This window comes from Fringilla coelebs (genome assembly GCF_963513975.1).
Source record: "Fringilla coelebs genome assembly, chromosome: 13".
In the NCBI taxonomy this organism is placed as follows: domain Eukaryota; kingdom Metazoa; phylum Chordata; class Aves; order Passeriformes; family Fringillidae; genus Fringilla; species Fringilla coelebs.
The window spans coordinates 5,321,291-5,346,936 of record NC_140039.1 but is presented as its reverse complement, the minus strand read 5'-3'; the positions used below and the strand labels follow the sequence as shown (position 1 = coordinate 5,346,936).

The 25,646-nt window shown below is 42.0% G+C and overlaps 2 protein-coding genes across 2 annotated transcripts in view; one reads left to right on the top strand and one right to left on the bottom strand.

Moving 5' to 3' along the window:
- The window catches only part of IPPK (inositol-pentakisphosphate 2-kinase), a 29,996-nt gene extending 24,851 nt beyond the window's left edge, over positions 1-5,145 (top strand). The window contains exons 11-13 of the mRNA XM_084214281.1: positions 340-442; positions 915-994; positions 1,975-5,145. Coding sequence (XP_084070407.1) covers positions 340-442; positions 915-994; positions 1,975-2,200 — 409 coding nt within the window. The 3' untranslated portion in view covers positions 2,201-5,145. The remainder of the gene's footprint in view (positions 1-339; positions 443-914; positions 995-1,974) is intronic.
- Positions 5,146-5,179: 34 nt separating this feature from the next.
- CENPP (centromere protein P) overlaps positions 5,180-25,646 on the bottom strand; it is a gene marked incomplete at its 3' end in the record, with an annotated part of 112,387 nt that continues 91,920 nt past the window's right edge. Inside the window, exons 7-9 of the mRNA XM_084214270.1 lie at positions 7,216-7,295; positions 5,539-5,630; positions 5,180-5,292 (exon numbers count right to left, since the gene is read on the bottom strand). Of these exons, the coding sequence (XP_084070396.1) occupies positions 5,180-5,292; positions 5,539-5,630; positions 7,216-7,295 (285 nt within the window). The remainder of the gene's footprint in view (positions 5,293-5,538; positions 5,631-7,215; positions 7,296-25,646) is intronic.

Genomic DNA, 25,646 nt, shown 5'->3' with positions numbered 1-25,646 from the left:
TGGAGCTCCAGCAGACTGCTACAAATTTTGAAACTTACCAATTTTTTTGCAAAAACCCCATAATTTTGCAGTGATACAGCGCTGGCAGTGGATTAAGAATGATTTGTGTTTATAAAACCCCACACAACCCAGATCCTAAGCAGCAGCAAATCTTGAGTGATTTGAGAATAGCAGGGACTGTTGTGATGTTGGTTGGCAGTGGGTTAATACTTGGATATGTTTATCAGTGTTATTGTTGGGCTGTTCCAATCTGAGTGTCTGGGCTGCTGAGGAAAGATCACAGTGAAAACCAGCACATCATTTTGGCTGTCTGTAAATCTTCTTTTAACATTTATTTAGAAGTACATTACAGATAGATGGACCTTACAATGAAGCGTTTTATGAGAAGCTGCTGGACCTTTCCCTGGAAGATGATGGGACAGTGGCATTTGCATTAACAAAGGTACTTCTCAACTTCCTGAGGTTGTTTGGTCTGTCAGTGTTAATTAACCTGTCTCATTGAAAGGGCTGGATAATGGATGGAGGCAGCACTGCTGGTTTGTTGTGGTCTGTGCAGTTAAAGTGCTTCCTTGTGTCAGGGTTCATCTTTATAGCAGAAGCAGTTAAAAACAAGCTTGTAGCACCAGTTCCTGAGAGAAAAAGAAAACTGTTTCTTTGCTTTCTAGACTGAGGAAGCTTTTGCAGGAACTGGTGCTTTGGCCTTTAGGAGCCTGATCTGTAGGAAATAAACCTGACTGTACACAGGATGCTGCAAAAGCACCTGCTCCTGCCAACCTTCTGTTCCAGAGAGAATTTCCAGCTCTTAAAGTGCCAACATACCAAGACAGGGAATGCTGCTTTTTGTAAGGAACAGGATGCTTTACTCAGGAAAACACCAGTCTAAGAGAAAATGTGTGCTGTTTTCTCTTGTACAGGTGCAGCAGTACAGAATAGCAATGACTGCTAAAGACTGCTCCATCATGATTGCCCTTTCCCCCTGCCTGCAAGATGAATGGTAAGAGCTGCCTGTATCTGCTTTGGAATGGCTCCAGTTGTTTAGAAATCGGGATGTCTGTATTGTTCAGGCAATTCAATCACTTAAAAAAAGTGTGGGATGTGTGTGTGTGGGGGGGGTGTGTCCAAATATTTGGCTGTGAGCATTTTAGTATAGTTCTGATTTAAGACATTTATGACCAATGTCTATTTGTAAAGAGTTTTAAGTTGATCAAAAAGATCAAAGTTTTATATTTATTCCCTTCTTAAACTTTGAATTGCCTGTTCATAGTAGCTCTGGATGGTTTTAACTAGGTACAGTTTTTCTGCCTTGGTGTTCTCATAGGAGAGATTTCTCAAGCTGAGTTGCCTTTAATGGCCTAGTTAGAATAAATCCAAGGCAATAATCAAGAGGTGACAGCTTTGGCTGTCAGGCAGGAGGCTTTGCCACAATATTATCCCTTTTGGTTTGTGTCAGCAGTGCTAATCTGTTCTTCTGCAGGGGGCTTTGCTTCACCAGAGCCTTTTTATTTTTAGGGAATGCTGTTTTCTGCTTTTGTCCTGCAGTTTTCCAGTGAAGTGTTAGATGACTTGTGCAATGGCTGACTTCAGAACTCCTCCATCCCTTAGTATGCTTGGACATGCTTTTTATTACCTTGAGCCTAAGTAGGAGTTGCAGTCCCTTTTCTGCTTTTGCTGTTTATAAGGCTGTTGCTTTCTGTGCACCACCTAGAAACAGCTTAATTTTACTAAATACAGTAAATGAGAGTAATGTTGGCCTTCAGCTGTGTGAAGCTGAAAGGAAAATGAAGAGAAGAGGTCCCATCAGGACTGGTAAAGCTGGAGCTATAGTTTCCTAAGTGCTACATTAGCTGCAGTTTATTTTCTTGGGCTCCCACAAAAGTTCTAAGATAAACATTAGAGTCACTTCTCTAAAGGGACACATAAATTACAAATACTGGTTTTAGTGACTCAGATGTGCAATGTGGTTTTATTTTCCAGCTCTGAGCAAAGACCTGTGGTACTGACATCCAAATCCAGATTCACCTTCTCTGTTTCTGTGCTGGACCTGGACCTGAAGCCCTATGAAAGCATCCCCCACCAGTACAAACTCGATGGTGAAATAGTCAACTATTACCTGAAAAATGTACAGGCCAAAGAGGACCCAGTTATGTCCAACCTCTTCAAGGAGAATGAAGACTGCACATTAGTTCTCCATAAAGTGTAACCGTTCCCTTAAGGTTATTTTTATTCAAACACATGAGAAAGTGAAAGATTATTGGAATACAGTTATGGTGATTTTTTTTTTTTTCTTTTCTGTTGTGTTCAGTGCATTTTTCAGCTGTGAATGTTTTTGCTTTATGAAATGATTTCTAATGGGTAATGCCTTCTCAGAGACCTGGGATAGCACTAAGCCACATGTTTGCTAGATAACCTTAATGAATGTATTTAATGTGACAGAACAGGTAATGTGCCATACCTTGGAACTAGAGGACAGATCAAATTAATTTGAAAAGTCTACTTCCTTAGAATTGAAAGAGCACAGAATTAAAGGTTTCTTGAAGTATTGCACTAACATAGAAAGCCTAATTACTAACAAGAGAGTTACCTTGGACCCTGTGCTTTGAGTCTCCCTCATCCCTACTAAAGGAGGGAATGCTCTGGCACAACCTATACAACACTTTAGCATTAATCCACTGGAAATAAAACCATGCAGTGGCTGCTCTGTGGAACTGCCCTGGCACTGCAGAACATTTAAGTACTAAAGCATGGACTAGGAAAACCAGGCTGCCTCCAGAAGTTGTGTGATCACCTTGTATCTACCTAAAGCTTCTGAAACAAAGTGCAAAGGGTTAAGGTAAGCAACCTTGAGTTTCACATGATAGTTGGGCTTAACTCACCTGCCATGCTGATTTTTATTCTCTCTATACATTATATGCTGCTATTGGAGGTGAAACCAGAGCTTGCTCTTGCCTAATTTAAACTGAGCTATAAGAAGAATATGTTCTGAGTTTTACAGGTCATTTCAGGTCTTTCAGATTGTGTCCAACATTGGCACTGTTACACTGATGCCCCACACACAGCATGAGCAGCTGCTTTCAGGCTCTTTTGCTGTAATGACACAGGAAAAAGGTGACAGAACCCTGTTTTCTTCCCTGCACTGGGTCAGTCTTGTGCCAGGGTGAGCTTGTGTCAGTGCTGCAGATGAGCAGTGCTTTGTGCAGCTGAAGGCTGGGGAGGTGCTGCAGCAAAGTCATCCTTGGGGAAGAGCCTGAGCTGGAACTGAAGGCTATGTCCAAACCTGAGGGTGCAATGAGAAAAGCTGCAGCTCTGTTTTCCTCAAGGATCACAGCCCCTGAATGGTGCAGAGACTCCTCCAGCCCCAGTGAACAGCTCTTACCTGGATACAAGCCTGTGCTTACCAGTAATGGTGTTTAGGGTCCTAAAAACAGATTTATATTGGGACCTCAGTGTAACTTTTGAATTGTTCCACTTTACCTGAAATTCAAAAATAGGACCCCCTGGACCTTGGCACAACTCAAGGAAGAAAAGCGAAACACAGAGCCACACTGTCCCTGTGCCAGAACCCGAGGTGGCAGTGCTGGCACCCAGTGCCAGGAGCCCTTCTGGGGCAGGGCCTGAGATGTGAGACTACAACAGTGCAATGAGCTGGCAGCAGGAATAACCCCTTCTTCCCAAAGAAAACCTGGAGGAGGAGAGCTCCCTATAAATCCAAAAACCCTCCACCTATTAGAAAAAGGAGGAAGGAAGGACCCTGCACAGCTGGGAAGTTTCCAGGTTTTTATGCTGTAACTTTACACATATTTCATATGCAAACAGCAGTGCTGAGCAAACAGTTTCATTTTCAGGCGAGGAGGAGGGAGCTACAGATGAACTGAAGGTTACACAAAACTGGCTCAACCAGTTCCATGTCAGTGGAGAAGTAGGAAGGAATTTTGCCTGAGTACTGGATTCCAAACTTGAAATGAGCCTGCCTTATCTGACAAGATAGAGCTGCCATTCATCAAAACCCCATCTCTGGTGTTGCTCAGAATCTGGCGGAAACCAGGCTCTGGTCTGTCACTAACCTACCAGAACAGTGGGACACCATTGCAGTGATCAAATAGTGGATTATTACATTTATGGAATTAGAAACACACTGTTGCTTTAGTTCAGACTTCACCTCTTGCCCCATTGCTGCATGGAGTGGGTGGATGTGCTGTCAGAGGCTCCAGCAGCTCTGGCCTTGGAAAGGGGGGGCTCAGAGCTGCTGGGTTTGGGCTCTTGGTTCCAGGAACTGTTACTCCCCAACTGAGAAGTACCTGACTTCCAGTCACATCAGTCTGGTTGGGGTGCAGTGCTAGTGCAGAACAGGAACTCCTGGAAACACTGAGAGCTCCCAGATGTGCTCATGGCACATCTGATGGAAGTGAAGGGAGAGGCAAGACATTAATCTGATCTGTTTTATTTCTTCAGGAGTGAATGTGTGAAAGGCGATGCTTTGGTAATGTGTTGTCAGGATTTCCTCCTGGAAGTCAGAAATGCAAAGGAAGGGCTACAGGGGGCAGGAGGTGACTGGCTCACCTGTTCCCAGGGGTGTCATGGCCTCTCTGGGTTAGATGAGCGCTGTCTCAACACACATTGTGGAACAAAGTTACTTCATACAGTTACCTTCGGGTTTTTTAGCATTGTATGTCTTTGAAATCTTCAAATTGTCTTCTTCCACCCTAATTTAATGAGAAAGCTGTTTAACTCTTTGTTCTAGGAGTCTCTTACTGTTCTTTTGTCATTTAAAAATCACTGTACTTTTACAGAGCTGTGAAATGAATTGGATTTTTATGGACTTGATTTTGACAGTGCATGATCTTTTAACAATTTCCAGGTATCTAGAAAATGTTAAGATGATAAACCACTCTGGTACATTAATGATTCAGAAAGATAAATTTATAATGAAATCACTCTGTACATGTAACTATTTTATTTGGCATTTTTGTATTTAAATGGCTGTATTTATTTTCATGTCATGACAATTTATATATAACGTGCCATAATTGTACAGATAGCATGTTTTATGAGTATGGTTTCTAAATGGAAAATAACTTAATGTTTATATTCAATAAAATTACAGACTGTGTAACACAATATCTTAATTAAAACTACTTTTGAAATTGCTACCTGGTGTAAGTAATGCTGGCATTCATTTTCCTCAGCCCAGCATTTCGATCAGGTTCTTGATGGCTGCCTCGATCCCGAAGAGCTGGACCGCGCTGCGGAAGCCGCCAGGGATGCTCTCCACACTCCTCATCCTCTGCTCCAGGACTGCAGGAGAAACACAGCAGTGCAGGTTATTGGCCAAGAGTGGCAGCAGGGCTGGCAGCAGGTGGGTAAAGCAGGATGCCTGCAGGCAGACAGGGCTTGTGAGCCCCTGGAGGTTGCACAGGAGGTGAAGTGTAGCTGCTGGTGACTTGGGGTGGGTTTCTGTGGCTGGCCTCTGGGAACTGGAGTTCCATGGCCAAAACCAGGACCTGGCAGTTCAGGAACAGTCCCTGAAGTGATTGGGATTACCTTGCTCTGGTACTTTGGGCAGCAGGTCCAGGACAGGTGTAGTGGTCCATTCTTCATCAAGATGGATCTTCCAGACAATCACCAATTCAAACCTGTACCAGGTACAGCAAAGGCCGTTCAGGTTAACCAGGCGCTGGCTTTGAGGTTCCTTCAAAGCCAGAAGTGCAGCAGTCACAAGGTTCAACCTCGTGCTCTGCAACAAAATTCACCTCACGTAATGCAATGAACCATCTCTGGATTCGGGAAGCAGGAACACATCAATCCAATGACAAGGAAAGGCTCTGGCTACATCCAGATTTGCAGTGCAGTAAAAGTGAGAGGAAAGCAAAGTAGAGAGAGCACCGAGTGTCCCCTGACTCTACTCCTCACCTAATATCTACACTCAGGATCAGGTGATGAGAACAGGAAACGTGTTTCAGAAGTCTTGGCATAAATGGTGATGTGCTGGGTTTGGAATAAGGGCTACCCTGCTATTCATGGCCCTTTTAGACTAATGGCAGGTAGACATCTGTCCAAGGCCTGCATTGCCTTCCTGCAGTTCTTTGATTTTAATTTAAAAAAAATCCAAATAACACTGTTACTTCTTCAGGAATAGTGTTGGTGGTTGTGCAAGGCCAGTCATGATTGCCAGCTTTCACAGTGGGATGGGATCACTGCACCATCCCAAGGGAATGGTGAGGCAGGAGGTGAGTCCAGAACACCATCCACAGCAGAGCTGCTGCTTTACAGCTCCCTTTGTTCCCTCCAACCCTCACCTCCCTTACTGGAGGAAAGGCTTTCCTAATCCAACGCTGGTCTGCACAGTGAGTCACTGTGAGGAGCAAGGTTCCTTTCTCAGTAGTGTTCAACCCATCATGACTCTTAAGAGTTTCCTTCCAATGTGATTTGTCAGCCTTTTGCCACTTCATTTTTACAAATCCTTTGGGAATTGGCACACAGCTTGTTCTTGGATTTTGCAAACAAATTTCTATGCCAGTCTGTTTTCTACCAAGCCACTGAAATGACTTTTATATTCTTGTGTTTCATGACTATGGGTGAGAAGGAATGAGGGTAATGGGATTGGCAACTGGCACCAGAGGAGAAACTGTAAAATAAAGCAAGTTCTACCCTATGTGGGATAGTTTAAGAGCAATTCATTCCTGCACCCCTAAATTAAAACATTTAATTTTAAAAGGCAAGTTTGGCTGAATGAAGCTGTGCCTTATTTCCATGTAAATGAAAGCATGTAAAAGCAAGGTTTAACAGGAGAAGGGAATGGTCTGATCCTGCCACAAAGTAGTTGCTTTTCACGGCCCTTACAGAATTCCTGACAGTGATAGTTACACCATCTTACATTTAACTGTAAGGATTTTTTTCCCCTGCTGGAAATCCCAAATGTACTGGAACATCTCTCCTGGGGAGGCCAAACAAATCTCGTGTGCCTGGTAGGTAATAATTCCTTCATCTAACTGTTTTCCTTCTAAAACAATGGAAAAGTAGAGCCACAGCTGCTTTGCTTCCATTGCACAGTAAATACCCTTCTGTTCTTTAATGGCAAGGAACTGGGCTTTGCTGGGATGGGACTGGGATCCCTGCACCTCCTGCCACAGAAGGAGCCCAGAGCTACAGCACAAGGCTGCTGCCCTGCCTGTGCAATCCCTCACCTGTGTGAATACAGAAATGCATTTATTGGCTTACCCAGAAACTTTGGGGTTCCTTAGAATTATAAAATCTCCCAGCAGTCCTTCTGGAAGGGTCACGATGTCAGGATACTTGGCCTGTGAACAAGAAGGTTCAATTGGTTCATAAAAATCACAGCAGATATGGTGGTTCCTACCCAGCCACAGTGGATTGCACTAAGGTAAGAGTAACAATACTCACTCTCTGAAATTCTGACCTGTTGGTTTCTTTTTTTTAAAGATCCTTACATAAAACCCAGGAAATCTTGAAAGAAAATTTTTATTTTAACTAGGTTTGTTAATTGGATTTCATAACATCTTATAAATACATCACCATGTCACCCCCTGCCTCTGTGAGTGATGACAGGTCACTGGTACCCTCTGGTTTGAGATGGACACCAAGCTCCACACAAGGCTTTGAAAGAGTAATTAAGCTAATGAAATACCAAAATAGCCAATGTTAGCAACAAATGGGACAACAGCAACAGGATCAAACATGAAAATACTGGCTCCTATTAAAATTCCATGTTTCTGAGATTTATTTTCAGTTACTATGATGTGCAAAGGTAGATGGTTGCTCCATTACTTTGTTAGTCCATCTGACGTGTTCCCTGTGTCTAGTGAAAGCCTCAGAAGTTTAGAGCTCTTTTGAAAGCACTCCTAGCTCTGTATGGATGCTGCAGGTGCCAGGCTGAATGAGGTACCCAGAGAATGAGGGCATGCACAGACACCCAGCACCAAGGAACAGCATCCTGCAGGAACCTGCTGCTGGAAAAGGAAACAGAATGGAGCCACAGACTCCAGGGCTGGGCTGCTTGTCCTGCCTCGTGTCCTGCTGGACACAAAGCTGTGTTCCAAACCTTGCAGTTTATAAAGTGTGAAAAGTCTCCCAGCCTGAATCATTCCACAGAGCTCCCAGTACAAGCAGCAGGTCTTATGGAAAAGAAGCAGGAGAGCTCAGCTTTGAGCAGCACTGGAGAAAATGAGTTTGGTTTTATGGGATTACGCCTCATCTGGCAGAGCAAAATTGCTACCAGATGTGACCTTGCTCTGGTTTAGGAATTTCTGACAAACTGAAGGGGGCTGTGCAGGATGCCAAATGACATACAGCACATGGAATTTGCTCATTTTAATTTCTACCCAGTATCCAGTATTTACTGTGAGGATAACAACCATGATCTATCCTGGGAACACAGACACTGAAGGGAGGACACTGAGCAGGGCAGTTACAATGTTAGAAGTGTGGCTGATCAAAGGTCACTCATCCAGCAGAGTAGGGATTCTCTTCCAGCTTTACTCCCTGTGGAATTATGCCCCTTTGACAACAAAAGCTTTCCAAGCTTTCCTCCTCAATAACCCATGTCTGATTTCCATCATGAGCCTCTCCTTGCCTGGTGTCAGAGGCCTGGGAGGACCCAGGGATCCTTTAGCTCCAAGCTGTAGATACTGGAAATGCAGGATTAGTTTCTACCTGGAACTCAGCTCGTGCATCCCTCATTTACAAGGGATCCTGAGTACCCCATAGCTGAACACTGAGTCACTTCATCCACCCACACCCAGACATCAGCAATCACCAGAGAAAACAGATCAGAGGAACCAGATAAGAGTTACAATGGCCAAAACAAAATGAAATGCTCCCAGGGCTGTCTCAGGAGTTCCTGTGCAGCTGACATGTTCCCCCAAAGCTTGGGGAGGGGGGGTATTTATATTCTATGGAAGCCAGAGGCAACTCAAGGAAAGCCCAGTGAATGGTTTTCTGTGGCAGAGCTTCCCTGTACCTGGGAGAGGGAGCTCCAGTGTGTCCTGCACACAGCAAGGGCCGTTCTGTGCCTTCCCTCAGTGCCGGGGCTCTGGCCACCAACCTGAATGCTGTGAGAAGCCAATCCTGTGTGAAATTCACAGGATTTGGGATAAAATCCAGCTTTCAGTGGGAAAGGTCATATTTTAGCTATCCACAAAACACACAAAAAGCCAAACCACAAATACCTACATCCCTGTTTGCTATAACCCAAGCCCTGGCAGTGGTTGAGGCAGTCCCGGCCCAGATCCGTGTGAGGATCCCAGCTGCCATTCCCACCTTCCAGCAACACCCATGGGGGCAGGAAGCAAAGCTACCACACCCAGGATCAAGCAGCAACCTTAAACACTGACAGTTCCAGGAATGAACTCTGGGAAATGCAGTCATGCAATCTGCCTCAAATTCTACCCAAAATACTGAATACAGGCTCTGAATCCCACAGTTAAAAAGGTAGGGATCTGGCAGGTGACTGAACAGCCAGGCACAAGGTGAGCATGGGCAGATCCCCAATTCCAAACACTCTGTGAGTACCACATTACCACCTCATCTTCTCTGCTGAGCAACTTTCCAAATTTTCCTTGAGGAAAAGAAAAGCTGAGCAATAAAACCAGAGTAACACAATGAGCTGAGCCACTGAAAGGTCTCTTGGGAAAGTCAGGAACTCCTGAGGGATCTTGTAAACCAGACCCAAGGCCAGGGAAAGAGATCCCATCAAGGATGTGATAGCAGATGGGAAGGATCAGCCTCAACTGCATCGAGCAAAACCTGACTTTCATCAAGAAATATCTTTCCTCAGATGACTTTTAAATGTCAGCTTATGATCAAAACCAAAAGTCCGAGCTATTATTACTCCTAGACGGAAATTGCTTTTCCAGCTCCTTCAGGAGTCCAAGCAGGGAATCTTATGGGAACTTTTGTCTCAAACAGGAACAGTCTCAAACCACAAAGGCACCGTGGTGATGGAATGCACAGCTTGCCCTGCTCCCATGACAGATTTTACACACACACGGAGCCATCCCAGGGAATACACTTGTAGCAGCTATTTCTCAACAAAATACATTATTCTGCAGCTGCACTGCAATTTTCTGCACACAAAATCTCTGCTAAGGAAAATGTTATAAATGTGTTCAGCTTAAAAGCTGTAGCTACAAATACAAAGCAAAATTGGCAAGAGGAATACCAGATAAAAGCAGATAAATTTGCTTTTGTCCCACTTAGCAAGAAAACACACAACTACTCCCAGCTGGAACAACAGCTCCCTTTTACTGCTAATTCTGAACTTGCTGTTCTAGAAGAAGGATGTATATAAAGAGTTATGGTACCACGAGCTCCTCTATGGAGAGGAGCAATTTCTAAACCTGGGCTCTGATTCAGGTGATTTCTCTGTATGGTTTGCTCAGCTAAGGCCACGATATCACCCACTAAAATCACACATGGCTGGGAGCACCAAGACTTCAAATCCCAACATGGCCATAACACCAGTAATTTCTTAATGAATTTCACTAAAGCAATAAAGGCACATCTAAAAAGTGGAAGTTTTTCACTTTGTGCAACCAAAGCAACTGTAACCAAGAACTCTTCAACTAAATTACACCCCAGAGAAACACTGTATTTTCAGAAGGGATTTATGACGCTTCACCACTCGTAATTAAGTCTCAGAATAAATACAGCTCCCATCTTCCCATCTTGAGGGAAAGTTCCTCAAGCAAACCAGTCCTGCTGGTGATCCCTGTGATGCCAATCACCCAAACCTCTGGCGCCGGCGGAACCAAGGATGAGAAGAGCACAGGGTCAAAGTGGTTTTGTCCAAAATGATGAAGTGGTTTTGTCCCCGTGGCAGTCCCAGCCCACCCCCCATGCTCAGCCAGGCTCAGTCCTCCGCTTTTAAAACTAAAATCACAAGTGACACAACCAGCATGCAAGTCTCACTTTTTTGAGGAGGAAAAGAGAATTTTGGGAGCAGATTTGAGGGCCTATGAGAAGGTCTGACAATGGCAATAGTGAGAGGAGAGCAGGGAACTGCTTCCCACTGCCAGAGGGCAGGGATAGATGGGGCATTGGGAAGGAATCGTTCCCTGAGGGTGGGGAACCCCTGGCACAGGGTGCCCAGAGCAGCTGTGGCCCCATCCCGGGAAGTGTCCAAGGCCAGGCTGGATGGAGCTTGGAGCAACCTGGGACAGTGGGATGAGAGATCTTTAAAGATCCCTTCCAACCCCAGCCATCCTGGGATTCTGTAAATAACACCCTGGACAGGACAAATCTTTGCAAACATTGACCAGAATCTCTCCCACGCTCAGGACACGCCTGGTTCCCTCCTGCAGCACAGGCACAGCTGGTTGGTTACTTGGAAAAAAAGTGCTCTGCACCCCCCTGGTGTCAGACCTGCCCAGATCTGTGACTTGAGTCCTTGATCCTTTTGCCAAGATTCAATCTTGCAGCTGCCTCCTGTGGATCAGCCCTGCACATGTACCTGAAACCACTGACCCCCCAAATCCAGGGCCTGTGCTCATTGCCACTGAAATCCCTCTGCTTTGTTCTTTTTCTTTTCTCTTCCCTTGATTACAGCTTCTCTTTTTTGGCCCCTGCTCTATTTCCATTGCCACTTATTTTCCTCCTTCCATATTTCCATAACATTATAATTTTTCGTGCTTGACTCCCCATGAGTTTACATGATTCAGTTTGTCACTATGCTCACAATGTGAGCAATAATTTTCCATAATTTTTGTATTTTTCCTAATTGGATCTAGGCTGTAGGTCTACAGAAGAGCCAACCCAGCATAACCAAGGCCTGAGTACACAAAATTCTGTGTCTCATTTCCTTTCAATATCACTTTGTCATGTGGCAACCATGTGTTTATCTGCAACTTAATTACAGCAGCCTGGGAATAAATTAAAATACATACATGAGGTTTATTTTTGTGAGGAAAAATAGAATTAAACGAACATGAAACCTCAGGAAGAACAGGAAGGGGTAGATAATAAACAGGGAACACAGAGGCTGCAGATGCCTTTTTTTTTTACTTTTTTTCTTGCTGGGCAAGAGACAAATCTCTTCAGTATTTCTCTTTAAAAGTGTCAAGGTAAAAGATCTCCACTAATTTATGAACATTTTAAGCCCTACATTTTTCCAGCTTAAAATTCTTGGGGTTTTCTGGTATTTTATTTAAATTTTAAAATACACTATCTTAACACTGAGCTGGCAGTGGAGGCAGGCCCTGGCCCAGCTCCAAGCCCAGGGCACAGGAACTCGTTGGGGTGTTGTGGGAGAGCACTGACACTGCCCCATGACATTTATTTTGGGGGAAATACCTGGAAAACCAGCACAACTCAGCAGTTCTGTTCTTCCTCCACAACTTCACTGACATATTGGTTTTCACTCTGTTGTATTTTGAGTCCCCTCCCTCCCTCTGCAGCGAGGTATAATTAAATATTTCTTGATGATAAACTTCATGAACGGCACCGTGTGGAAGTCAGCAGAGATGTCTAATTTAGCAAGAGATGATGAGCAGCCAAGGACAATACAGAGATGAAAAATTATGGAAGGAAAAAGATGTCATATTGCAAAGCAGCATGAAGCATCAACAATTCATGAAGAAAGAATTGTGAGCCAAATTTTCAATAATCTGAAGGAAGCAGACTGCAGGAAAAGAATTTTTAGGAGACAAATTAAGCCAAGTTTGTGTTTTCTTCCATTACAACAGAAGCAAGATACCTCATAGATCTTTATTTTTTTTTCTGTATAAAAGTTGCTGCAGGATTCTCTCTAAGCCTTTTTGAAGTTTCAGTAAAAGGATCCAGAATTGCATAAAGCAACTTGGATTTGAAATACCACACAAAAGTTGATTATCAAATGTGGCCCAACTTGCTTTTGTAGTTTACATTATCAAGCTCACCCAGACAGCACAATTTAAACATCATCTAAATAAAAGCATCTGAATTTAGTTAATGACTTGGGTCTAACACTCTGTTAGTTTTTTCCCAAGTAGGCAGATTAATTTAAAAAATAAACCATAGGACACAATGAAGAACATCTAGTTCATCTAAATTAGTCCAAGGTTAGACACTTACCTTTTTAGAAGTGTGATTAAAGAAAGTTTTTAGACAAGGTACTCAGCTTATGCTCATCATTTACTATTGTGGTTTTTAAATCTTTCTTGAAGGTTTGAAGAGTCATTTGCTTCTACGTGGGCAAATTTATCTTACCTGGTAAATAGAGAGATGTCCATAGACCCACCTGGAACATCCAAAATACCATTTTCGTTTCTCACCAGGAGCTCTAAATTGATGGAGAGGTCAGTCTGTCACTTAGAGCAAACTGTCCCACAGCAGAGTGGGTTTGGCCAAAACCTGCCTGTGCTGTCCTGTTGGTGTCTAAGGAGCAGCTCTGCCCTGCCCTTCACCGCACACAGGAGGAACCTGGGCTGGCACAAAACAACCCCAAAGCCTCCTGTGGGACTGGCACTCCAACAAAGCTGAGCTCCAGTTTTAGCTCCACCTGGATTTGCTATCAGTGAGGAATAGCAGAGATCCTCCTGAATTTGTAAAATAATCACCCACCAGCCTCCAGAAAATCTGATTTTCCCTTTAACATACACAGCTATGTCCATCCTCCTTTCACAAATACCTCTGCAGTATTTCTGTTATTCTTCCTGAGCTTTACAAAAAGGTTTAACAACTGCATTAGGTAAAAAGTGAAGCTTTACCTATAGACCTATATTTCCCATAAAACATACTGCAGACACACAGAAATCTTTCCTACAAGACATCCAGACTCTTTTAATGGTTCTACAAAGCATTCCATTTTGGACAGACTCCAGAGAAATTTGCCACCCAGTAGCTTTCATTTGTCTGGTTATTTACAATTCTCAGCTGCTTATGTGAAAATAAATATTAACATGCAGTGCTGAAGTGCCTGTTGCTATCAACAAGAGCAGGAATGGGTCCAGCTGAAAAGCCCTTGGAAGCTTTGAACCCACTGAATTCTTTTCATGTCATACCCAAACACAGTCCTTCAGATCTGGCTGTCAACAACACGACATTTCAGATTTCCAAACACATCCTTAGCACAAACAAGAGGGACACAGGAAATATTCTTGAGAAGACACAAACATCAGCAAGAAGAGATTCACCAATTTATAATTATTGTATGTGTGAGAGTGTAAAGTTGTCAATCCACTGCTAAATAACAGGCTTGCAAAATTGGTCAACTATCCTCAAACTTTGATCTACTCAACAACTTTCACAAGAAAGCTGCAAAACATCCTCAAAAAAACAAAACAGAAGCAAAAATAAGGAACTTGAAAACCTGTAGCACTGTATGTGTGCAAACTTTGTTATACTTTTGATCAAATCTCTACAACAAATTAGATTTTGACTCAAATAGCTGTGTTCTGGTGAGTAGAAAAGAATTTAGGGCAGCAAGGAGAATTCTTTAGTGTATCCAGGAAGAGAAATCACAGGCAGCTGCCAGGCAAAAACATCTCCTTATGCTCCACCTTATTTGGTTTATAAAGGCCAAAGCTGCACTGCCCAGGAATGTTGTGTGATGCATGTGGATAAATATTTGTTTCATTGCTTAGGTACTGCAACAACACAAGGAGCACTCACTGACAATACCAGTGCAGCTGCCAGTGCATTTCATTCACTCTCAATGCAAACTTCAGGCATTTCATAATTTGAATTTCAATTGCTGGCCTTGCAGAAACATTTCAAAACTGTTGGTAACAATATGTTTTGTTCTGGTAGAAGCCCAGTTGAAAGGAAAGTAAATATTAAAACTTTCTCTTTTTCCTTCTTCAGTTTCCCAAGCAATCAGTTCAGTTCTCTTGTGTTTTTAAAGCTCGAAGGAAGTAAAGCGATTCAAGCATTCCTGTGTGCAAACGTGGTGAATGTTTAAAGTTTTCCTTGTGTACAAAGCAGGAGATTGGTCCTAAAAGCTGTGGAATAATGTCTGCTGCAGCCTGGATCCTGGAGCACCAACCTTTCCCAGCCTTTCACACAGAAAGATCTGAGGAAGGAGCCCTCAACCCTCTTGAGTAAAAATAGTTCAAGAAAAAGGAAATTAAAGCAGCAGACAAAAGGAAGATTTCCATTCCCAGAATTTAAACATGGAGTTACCCCCAGCTCATGTAAAAAACAAGGCTGTAACACTCAGTCTCCATTCCCAAACCCAGGCTGAGTCCCAGAGCAGGACCTATAAGGGATATCCAGACAATCCCATGGAAAACTTGAGAAGAAAGGCAAGCACCATAATGTTTAAAATGGAGCTCTGGATTACTTCAATATTCATTTTTTCCACGGTAGAAAGACCTCTGGATGACTCTTCCCAAACACATTGAGCTCTAACATCTGAGGCCTCCAACATATTCTTCACCTTTGGCTTTTCCTACTTTCCCCCTCCCTGGTTTGGACTCAGCTCCTGCATTAGCATTTCTTGCAGCTGCCCCTGCCAGTGCAGAAGTAGCACTGTCTAGACTATGCACATATTTGTGCCTCCTAAAACCTCTTAAAATAATTCCAATTGTAGCTGTACAGCTCCTAGACCTCCAAAATCACAAAAATTTCTGGTCTCTAGCATATCTATGAATTCAGAATTATTGTCTAACTGTTCAATCCTTATTAACTCACAGGATCTTTCCTGCTTACTCCCATGAGACAAAAATACCATAACATTCAGCTCCCCAAGTACTTGCTGGGAATGGACCTTATAAAACAAAATCAGTTTATTCCACCTTGGACAATTCACGTTGTGTAATAGAAGCAAAGGCTGTGAAATACAGAAAAATAGCAAATAAATCATAGAAAAGTACAATATCCAGGGCTGGGACTCACAGGGATCATTGACAGCAAAGCCTGTGCAAGCATTTCCACAGGGATGGTCCAAGAGGGAAGCTGGGATTGTCTAGCACATGGGATGTGTAGGTGCAACAGGAATTACAAGGGAACCAATCTCTGTCCCCAGCCCCAAACTTCTCCTCATCCTGTATCATGAAAACAGAACCCAGTGTTTCAGAAATAACTCTGTTCATTCTCCAGCCATTTGATGATTCCTCCAGTTCCCAAAGGAAAGGGAGCACGCAGCATTTAATGTGAAGAACAGAGAGAAATCATAATAAAAATGATTGGCAAAGTCTGTCTGATCCTGGGAAAAAACCAAACCACACCAATGTTCTCCTTCAACAAGGCATGTTTATAAACCATACACAGAGCCATCCAGAAAAACATAACCTGCTCAGAGGTCTTTTTTGTTTGTTTTTAACATTTCCCTCCTGGAAGATGACACAGGGGGAACTGTGCTGGAGTGTCAGGAGATGCACAACTCCTGCTTGTTTAGAGTGGCCACAGTTTGGCCATCAGACCCATAAAGCAAACATAATTAATCACTTAATGGGTGTTTTTGACTCGCAGTCAGTTCTGAATTTTGTGCACTCTGCAATTATAAATCTCCAGAAAAGTGATAATCAAAAATACTGATATGGTATTAACAGTCAAATTAAAAAATTAGATATCTGTACATACACACACATTTATCCTGCCATTCTGCCCCTTCAGACTCTCACTGATTTGCTGTACAAATAATTTTTGTCATTGTCCACTAATTCACCCAAACAAACCATTTGATGCTACTGTTTGTAATGGGAAAAACATGAATCAACAGGCAAAGACAACTAATTTTTAAATCTAAAAGGAAACCACAAGCAAACTTTGTCGTTGTCCTCAAAGTGTCTCCTTGTCCCAGCTGCCAACAAATCCTTCGTTTTGACTAAAATGCTCCAAAATATTTGTGTCCTCAGTTTACATCTCCTTCCTGAGACAGTCTCTCAGTGGACAGGCATCCTGCTACTAATTCCTGCTTAAATTTAAAACCAAGGGGAAAACATCAGAGGCCCCAAACAACAGGGATATCAGCAGCAAGTCACAGGAACCCAACCCTGTCTCCCTGTTGACATTTCAAACCACCAGTTTTATCTGTAAGATCAAGCTCAATTTTCACATGTCAGTTCTGATACAGTCTGAGATGGAAATGGTGCACAAGAGAAGCTAAAAAAAAGATGCATTCACTTTTTAGAGAAGTACATAGTGTTTCATATGGAAATGGAAAGTGCAACCAAGCACGAGGAAGAAAATGGAAACCAGATGAGAATGGCAAACAAATAGAGAAAGACCACTAGAATAATTACATACTCTTATTTTCTATAATTAATATATTTAAATACAGACTTTTCTCTATTTCAATTTTTTCAGTATTTCCTATATATAATGACATATTTCTAGATATAGTTATTTAAAACAGAATTTTCTATCTGTTCACTATAGCCCAATCTTTATTTAAGAGAAACACTGTCCCTTTGCTGTGGTGGGATGGAGCTGCCTTTTGAAGAAATGGAACTGGATATGAGAAGTAAGGACATGAATGAAAACCTACAGGAGGCTTATGGCTCATGCTGGAAACTGAACAACTGCTGCAAAACACAATTATTTCAGAAAAAAGTTGGAAACCTCTAAGTTCTATTGATGAGTAACAATGCTCATTACTGGCACAGGAGGGAACCAAGCCCCAGGCTGAGCTCTTTGTGCTGTTTCAGACACACAAGGGATGTGCTGAGTTGAGCATTTTGGAAAAACATGAGTCAGCACAGAGCTGAAATAGAACTACCCAACACACAGGGAAGTGTCACCATTTGAACCCCTAAAAAGAAGGGATATTATTTGACAGAAAGGCAGAAGGACAGGGGAAATCTTCCATCTTTCCTTACAAAGGCCAGGGGTTTAAAGCCGTATTTATTCAAGGTAGGTGGGCACCTTGCTTTGGACCACACAGGGAACAGCTCCAGGTAATGATATAAGAGAGACTCCACCACATTTCTTCACTAATGCACATAGAGGCAATATGTAAAAGCTTAAATTTCAGGTAGCTCTGAAGAAAGGCTTTACAAATTACTTCATCTGTTTGGTCACTGGCATTTCAGATACAATTTGAAAAAACATACCACAAATTAAAACTGATGCTGTGGGATTGAACAGAAACCTAACCAAGAGGCAACCAGCTGTGGCAATAATTAGTGTCCTCAGAAAGTTGTGCTAATGAATGTTAATATTCTGTTCACTGCAGTAAAGAACTGAAATTAGGATGCAGCTACAGTTGAAAATTAAGCTTTTTAAAATGTAAATACCTCCAGCCACACACATCTCCCATTGCAATTTTAGGTTAATTCCCACCTAATGATGTACCCCATGCTTTTTGCAATGTATTGTTAATATTTGTAAATATGTGAAAGAAATCTGTGTTTAATATCTCAAGGTTTACCAGCAGTATTTCATCTTTTCCTATATTTTTTTCCATAAGGATATTTGTGACCACTGATTGGAGAAGGAATGCAGTAACTGGTACAGGTTTCAGACATGCACTGTGCTGCCAATCCCAAATTCCCCATCTCATGTTTTGTGCTGACTTTAACAGTTAGAACATTTTTTCCCCATTGCTACTTTTTTCCAACTATAAACTTGTGTGTTTGATGTTAAAAAGAGTAAACCACATAAGTAATTGCAAAGTTTAGGATTCTGTCTTTGTCTCTGATCAAAACCAGTCAGCAACTGCACGGATTCATCACGACAACAAAGAGTAAAACAATTTAAAAATGTCACTCTGTTCTTATATTTCATTGGAAGGTTAAAAAACTGCTGCTGCAATTTTCGGCTGTCTCTTTTTATTCCAATTCTTGAACAAAGCAGAAATAACCTCACATTCCTGAATGTGGATAAGTTTTTTTGACCCATGGAAATGATATTTTGATCAATGTTTAAATTAAATAACAGATCCAACTTCAACACAACCCTTCTGTAAAAAACACAGCAAGCCAGGAGGTATAAGTAAAATATCTATTTTTGATAAAATGTGAGAGAAAGCTGTTAAAAATAATGACTGTGGAACATTTAAATCTATAGAATGTACTCTTGGTGCCAGGTGAGAGATGGAAACAGGTACCAAGGTCTGGGGTTCCCCCCAGGGAAATGGATATTTTGCAAGCATATAAAATGATCAGAGGTCTGCATACGGCTACTGCTCACCTGTGGCACCATGAGGGAGATACCACAAAGGGTTTCAGGACAGACATAAGAAAAGGAAAATCCTGTATATGCAGGTGGCCACTGCCCTGTAGTGCCCCAAACCAGGCTGTAACATGCAAAGGCTGGACATTGCAGAGTTAAAAAGGAAGGATAGGGACTATCAGTTTTCCTTTGATGCTCAAGGAAAAAAGGATAGGACAACCAGATTGCAATTATTAAATAGGTATAAGTCTGCAACATGGAGTCAGAAGGGAAGCTGTAAACCTTGGCTGAGTATTTTGAAATGGTTGAGAAAAGAACTTGTGAGGGTGAAAGGGAGGAAAGGGAATAAAGGAATAGAAGGTAAGCAAATAATGAGATCTGGGCAGCCAAGAGGAGCTGCCTCTGTCCTTGCTGCCTTTCAAACCAGCAGGACAAAGCCCTGCTCTGGCCCCTTGCCCTGCTCCCAGCAGCAGGCTGGACTCGCCGGCCTGCTCGAGCTCCTGAGTGCAGCCACAGGAAAGGTGGGGAGGAGAGTCCTGCAACACAGAAATGGTCAGGGCTGGCTGAAGTGAACTCTTGATTTCCTCTGCTCTGCTCAGCCAGGCTACTCCTGTCATCCACTGCCCCAGTGAAGGCAATTCCTGCTGCCACCCCACTTGGTCTGGCCATTCTGCAGATAGAAGATTCCATTTCTGAAAGGTATGATACAGAGCTGAGTTTCATGGCCTCTGTATGCTGTGACCATAAACAGTCATTTCAACTCTCCTTTCTCTGGACTCTTCCTACATACAGAACACTCTGGACTCTTCATACTTTCTACATTTAAGTTGGCCTAATGATTTTTATTTTAAGATAGCCTCCTTCTATTCCTTCAGCCTGCTGGCTTTCTTTGATGACAAAGATATTACACTGCAGGCACCTTGAAGGCTTTTGATAAACACAAGTTATTTCTCCTATTTCACCATTCTCCATGTTTTTAAGTGGCCTTTTAAACAGAAGATGAAAATCTATAAGCTCTTCTCAGCATCACAATTCTGTTAACTTATACATTAATTTGACCTCCTATGAGGTTTAGAACAGGGGCACAGCAGTGAATGTTTTTCTTCCCTCCATTGCCTCCTAAAGAAAGAAGTAAAATTGATAAAAAGGGGAAAAACCCAACAGTATTATTGTACACTGACTATTCGTTCTTGTTGTGAGAGGAAAAGGGAAGAATCCATGCCAGAGGCTCCAGCCTTTGCAGCCATTTCTCACATCCTATGGCTCTTGCTCAAGACACAAACCAACAGTGGCAGGTTGCCCTAAGATATAAAATCATAAAAAGTTATTATAATTATTTTTCACTGCTGTTTAGTCTGCCCCTTCTCTCCTCAAAGGACACAATTCCACATTGAGACATCTTAACAGACCAAAGCATTCCCATTGCACAGCTCATTCCAGTGGCTGGCCATGGGATGGACAGGCATAACACAAATTGCAGATGAAGCAGAGATTGGCAGCTTGCTCTGCACTTTTGGATGAACCATTCCCATAAAACCAGTCAATATCAGATCCCTGAGGACACAGCAGTATTTGCACTCACACAGAAAACTACCTGAACTGTGCATGGCTGAAAAAAAAATTGCCATCCCAATCTGAACTTTTAGCAGAATATACAGCATTTTTTCTTTAGTTATTACAACAGGCAAGTTTATGATGAACGTTTTAATGTAAATAACAATATTAAAGTTAATCTAATTATTAATCTTACACAGATTTAAATCCTATTGAAAGGCAGCAGCAGCAGATGATGTCCACCCTCGTACACATTTTTTTTCCAATTAAAAATCCTAAACCTTCCTGATACCAGGCAGCCACAGGCCACTCTTTAACAGCTCCTACAATTTTCAAGTGTTACTGCTCATTGCAGGAAGGTGCAATGCCATTTTCATGAAGAGGGACCTGTGTCTTTGCAGATCCCTCAGGCTGTCTTTACTTCCTAAATAGAAGTTGAGAAGATAAGCAAGGGCCTCACAGACATACAGTAAAAATTCTAAATCCCCATAGCTGACTGAAGGATCTCTTAGGGTGTGTCTACACCTCACTGATGAAAACTTGGGGCCATTTAGCCTGGAGAAGAGAAGGCTTTGGGGACACCTCAGAGCCCTTTCCAGAGCCTAAAGGGGTTCCCAGAGAGCTGGAGAGGGGCTTGGGACAAGGACATGGAATGACAGGGCCCGGGGGAAAGGCCTGAAGCTGAAGGAGGGCAGGGTTAGATGAGACTGGGAAGGAATTCTTCCCTGTAGGGACTTGGGCAGGCCCTGGCACAGGGTGCCCAGAGCAGCTGTGGCTGCCCCTGGAGCCCTGAAGTGTCCAAGGCCAGGCTGGACATTGGGGCTTGGAGCAGCCTGGGACAGTGGGAGGTGTCCCTGCCCATGGCAGGGGGTGGAATGGAATAAACTTTAAAGTTCCTTCCATCCAGATTTTCACTCCATTTTTTACGTGACTGTCTCCTTTCCTTTCAAACATCACCAAATAAATTACCAAAGTTCAATATTTCTTCTTTTGCCTTTGCAAAGCAGAGCCAGTAGGAACTGGATGCCTATTTTAAGAGACAATGTGTTCTCCCAGTATCTTTCCACCACACACCAGTTAACAATTATGGTTAACTCAATGGTTACACCATTCCATGACTATCTGTCTAAATATTCCTCAGACTGTGAGTTCAAGGAAACTACAGATTTTTAATGTCAGCAGAACTCAGAAAACTCGGTGTCCCAGGTGAATTTGTCATTTTGAAGCTCAGCAGACCCATCCCACACCCCCTGGACACTCGCAGCGACCCGGGGATGCAGGAAAAGGCTCTGCTGGCACACACAGGACTTGTGGTAATGTACCCTTAACTCCCTTCTCCTCTCTGGATCACCAACTTCCCTGCAGCTTCTGCAGAACTGAGCTTCAGGATCATGTTTCAGGATGTAATTAGCCGTACAAAGAGAAAAAATGAAGGGAAAGTGCTTCAGTCGTTTTATTTTCCATGCATAAGCTACAACTTGCAGTGAAATCATTGCTGTAAATGGACAAAAGAAAAACTTTCCATGCTAAAACGTCAACAAAAAGGCTTGCTGCTTATAGATGACAGGCTTTAAGTGCAGGAGGGGATTAGGAAAACATGAATTGAAAAAAAAAGTTCTAATTTTAATAAATGCTTTTATGTTAAGGCTACATCTGCCAAAGTGTATTAGAACTTATTATTTTATATAAATCTACATTAAAGTCATGCCACCTGGAAACTAACCTTCTAAATACCTAAACCAGCACCGAATAAAATACACATTTTTTGTTTCTTTTGCAAACACTCCATTTCCTTGTTCCTTATGTGACTGTAAGCGCTGGAAAAGGATTTCCAGCTGTGCCTTGTCAGCCTCGGGACCAGAGGCATTGTGCTGCTCCTCATTTGCCCGAGCGAGGTTCCAGCGCTCCCAGCACCAGCACGAGCTGAGGCTCTGCACACAGAACTCAGCCCTGGCTCCCCAGGGGAAGAAGCTATTCCAGACTTAACTAAGGAATCAGCTCACATGTTTCAACAATCCCTACAGTTTCTCTGTTTGTTTTAAAGATATCACTGAGATTTTGTTTCATTTGCAACGGGAGACTAAATGACAGCAAGCAGAATCTGCTGTTAGGTTAGATTACAAGGTAAAATGTTTTACATTTTAAATTACTGCTTAAAGCATGGTGTTGAATGGCTTAAACTTCATGTTAACTTTGCAAATATGTAATATTTGAAATGAAATAATGTGGGCTATATTTAGCAATACTGAACAGAAATGCCTTTCTAGATGAAGTGTGCGATGCCCGTTGAGCTGCTTTTTGTTCTGTGTGAATGTTTGCACGCACATCCAACTGAAACTATCAGAAAGTGCAACTGGTCTGGCTGCTGTGGGTAAATGTAACTCATTTCTGTGCAATGCATTTAAAAAAGAGTGAGTGAAAAATCTTGGTAAAGCATTTTAACCCCTGTGTGTCAGGAGAAATCACACTGACATCTTAGAAATGTGGTTGAATTTTGACTGAATGGATGAAGATAGATTATTTAATAAATTCTGATACTCTGGCATTTCTAAAGGGAATCTCTTTTAAAAATTAACTATTTCTGTGTTGCTGTGTTGCACAATTCTTTCAAAAAGGAAATGCTGCTGTCCTGTGGCCTATTTTAACTGAGACAGAAAACTGACAGGTACTGAAGATAAAGGTACAAATTATTGAACACATTACAAAGTAAAAGTAAATGCTTTCACATACTGTTCCTGATCTAAATATTTATGGGTGAAATGAAAAAAGGTACAGCAATGCAGCCATGTTGACTCTATCTGGCAACACAAACAGTTAATAATTTCATTACACTGGCAATCTATAATTTTATTTTACTATGCAATGATTTATAATAAAATTCATAAATTGAATAGGCTGAATTTTCCTCAAATTCAAAGCTGGCTGGCCCTATACAAAATACAGCCTCCTGAGAGATAATCTGAGGATCCCAGACATGGGCAGGAAAGGCCCAAAGCACCCAAGGCCTTTCATAATTTGGGCCTTAAAATGTGAGGCAGCCCAGGAAAGGAACTCAGCAGCCCAGTGTTTTGCATGCAAAGAACATCATTTGGTTGAAAATAGCAATATTAAGCTTTCAGTGCTGAAGAGTTAAATTGATGTAAAAAATTAGCATATAAACTCACATATATGAACAGGATTAGTTTATAAAGAATTTTTTTTGGGGGGGGTGCATGGTGTGTTTTCTGTTGTTTTGTTTCTGATTTTTAAAAATTTGTATTTATAAAGCACTTTGTGAAACCAAGTTTCACTTTAAAATAATTTGCTTTACTATAGAATTTTACTCTAAGTTCCTAGCAAAGCATCTTTTAATATACATTATTATCTGTACAGTTAATGTAATATAATTCACTCTCTATTATTCCTGACTTTTAAAAAGAAATGAAGAATGGAAAAGTATTTCAGTCATGCCATTATGTGCCTCTGGTCACAGGAAGAAATGGTTAAATGTTAAAAAAGCCCAAGTGCAATGTAGCAGCATTGTAACTGCACAGCTCTGGTGTTATTACAGAGTATCCCAGAAAAATGGAACCATAATTAAGATGTCAGAAACTTGACAGAATGAACACACATGGGCAAGCCTTTCCTTTGTACATCCAGTTTTCCCTGAGGGCTCTCAGTGTGTTTCAGCCCAGGCTGTGGAACAGAAGTTTCCTGTGTAATTTTACAGCCACTCATTACCACGCGAGGCAGACACCAAAGGCTGTGCCTCATTCCCCTGAGGCACTCAGAAATGAGCACTTTCTCAACAAGATCAGGCATTTCCAGTGCAGGGGACAAGCTTCTGCATCTATCTGAGATGTTAACTAACAGTAATTGATGTAAATAAAAAGCCATAGAGTTCATACAGCATTTTGGAATAAGTGATTTCTGAGGGGCAGAAAGCAACAAACTAAAGTTTGGATTAATTTCAAAACCTGCCATTCCAGGAGATGCTGTGAGGATTTGTGTGAGACATTTGCATCTCAAATTCCCTTCATATAGAAATAAAAATATTAACTTCAAGTCCTGCAAATTAATATCTAAATTTGCAATTACATTTTAAGTTTAAAATAGTGGAACATGGAAATGACAATATTAAAAAGAAGTAAAATGCATACTCTTAAGTTGATTTACTGGCAACTTTCCACTTTAAAACATGAAAATAAAAAAATAGAGGAGAATTATGATGTGGAAAGCATGGAAAACATGCAATCAATCACATGCCTTATATTAAGAGCAGTTAGACAGCTTGTACCAAAAATGTGATCTGTTCTATAAATCAGAAAATACCAAGCTTTTAAATAAAATCTAATTCAGGCAAAACCACAGTTCAAGTTCCTGAAATATTGTCCAATATTTGCACAATATAACTATAATAAGATTAACTCCAAAGTGAAAGATGACATGCAAAAACAGACTGATGACCATTAAGAAAAAGCATTTTTTAATCCCTTCAGAACTTCCTCAGAGAAAAACCACGGCCATGCTCTAAGCCTTGTCTTGGCCACAAAGCCCAAGAGCTCCAAGTCCTTCACGAATTCTCACTCTCCCAAGAACACAAATGTCTCCTGTCTGTGCTGTCTCAGTTAAAACAGGCCACAGGACAGCAGCATTTCCTTTTGGAAAGAACTGTGCAACACAGCTCTGACAGATCATTAATGACCCTGGATGTACAGGCTCTTATTTCCACACTGGTACAGCAATCCACTGCTGGATTTCCTTCCTTGTGTGCTCCTGAATCCTGACTGCTCTGTTTTGGAATGCCACCTATTGGTGACAGTAAATGTAATTTTTCTGTCACGAGCATAAGAAGGCTCAATTATTTTGAACTTTTTAATAAGTAAATGCAGAACACAACCCATTCTAGGTCGACCATACTAGAGCCTACACTTCATAACAACTTCCACTGGAAAAGCAGTTGTGGGATGTCACAAATAGCACAAAGTTCCTGAAGGTGTCCTCTGCAGAACCAAGCAGATCCTGTTAGAGAGGAGGATGGCCAGAGACAGATGGAAAAGCAACATCTC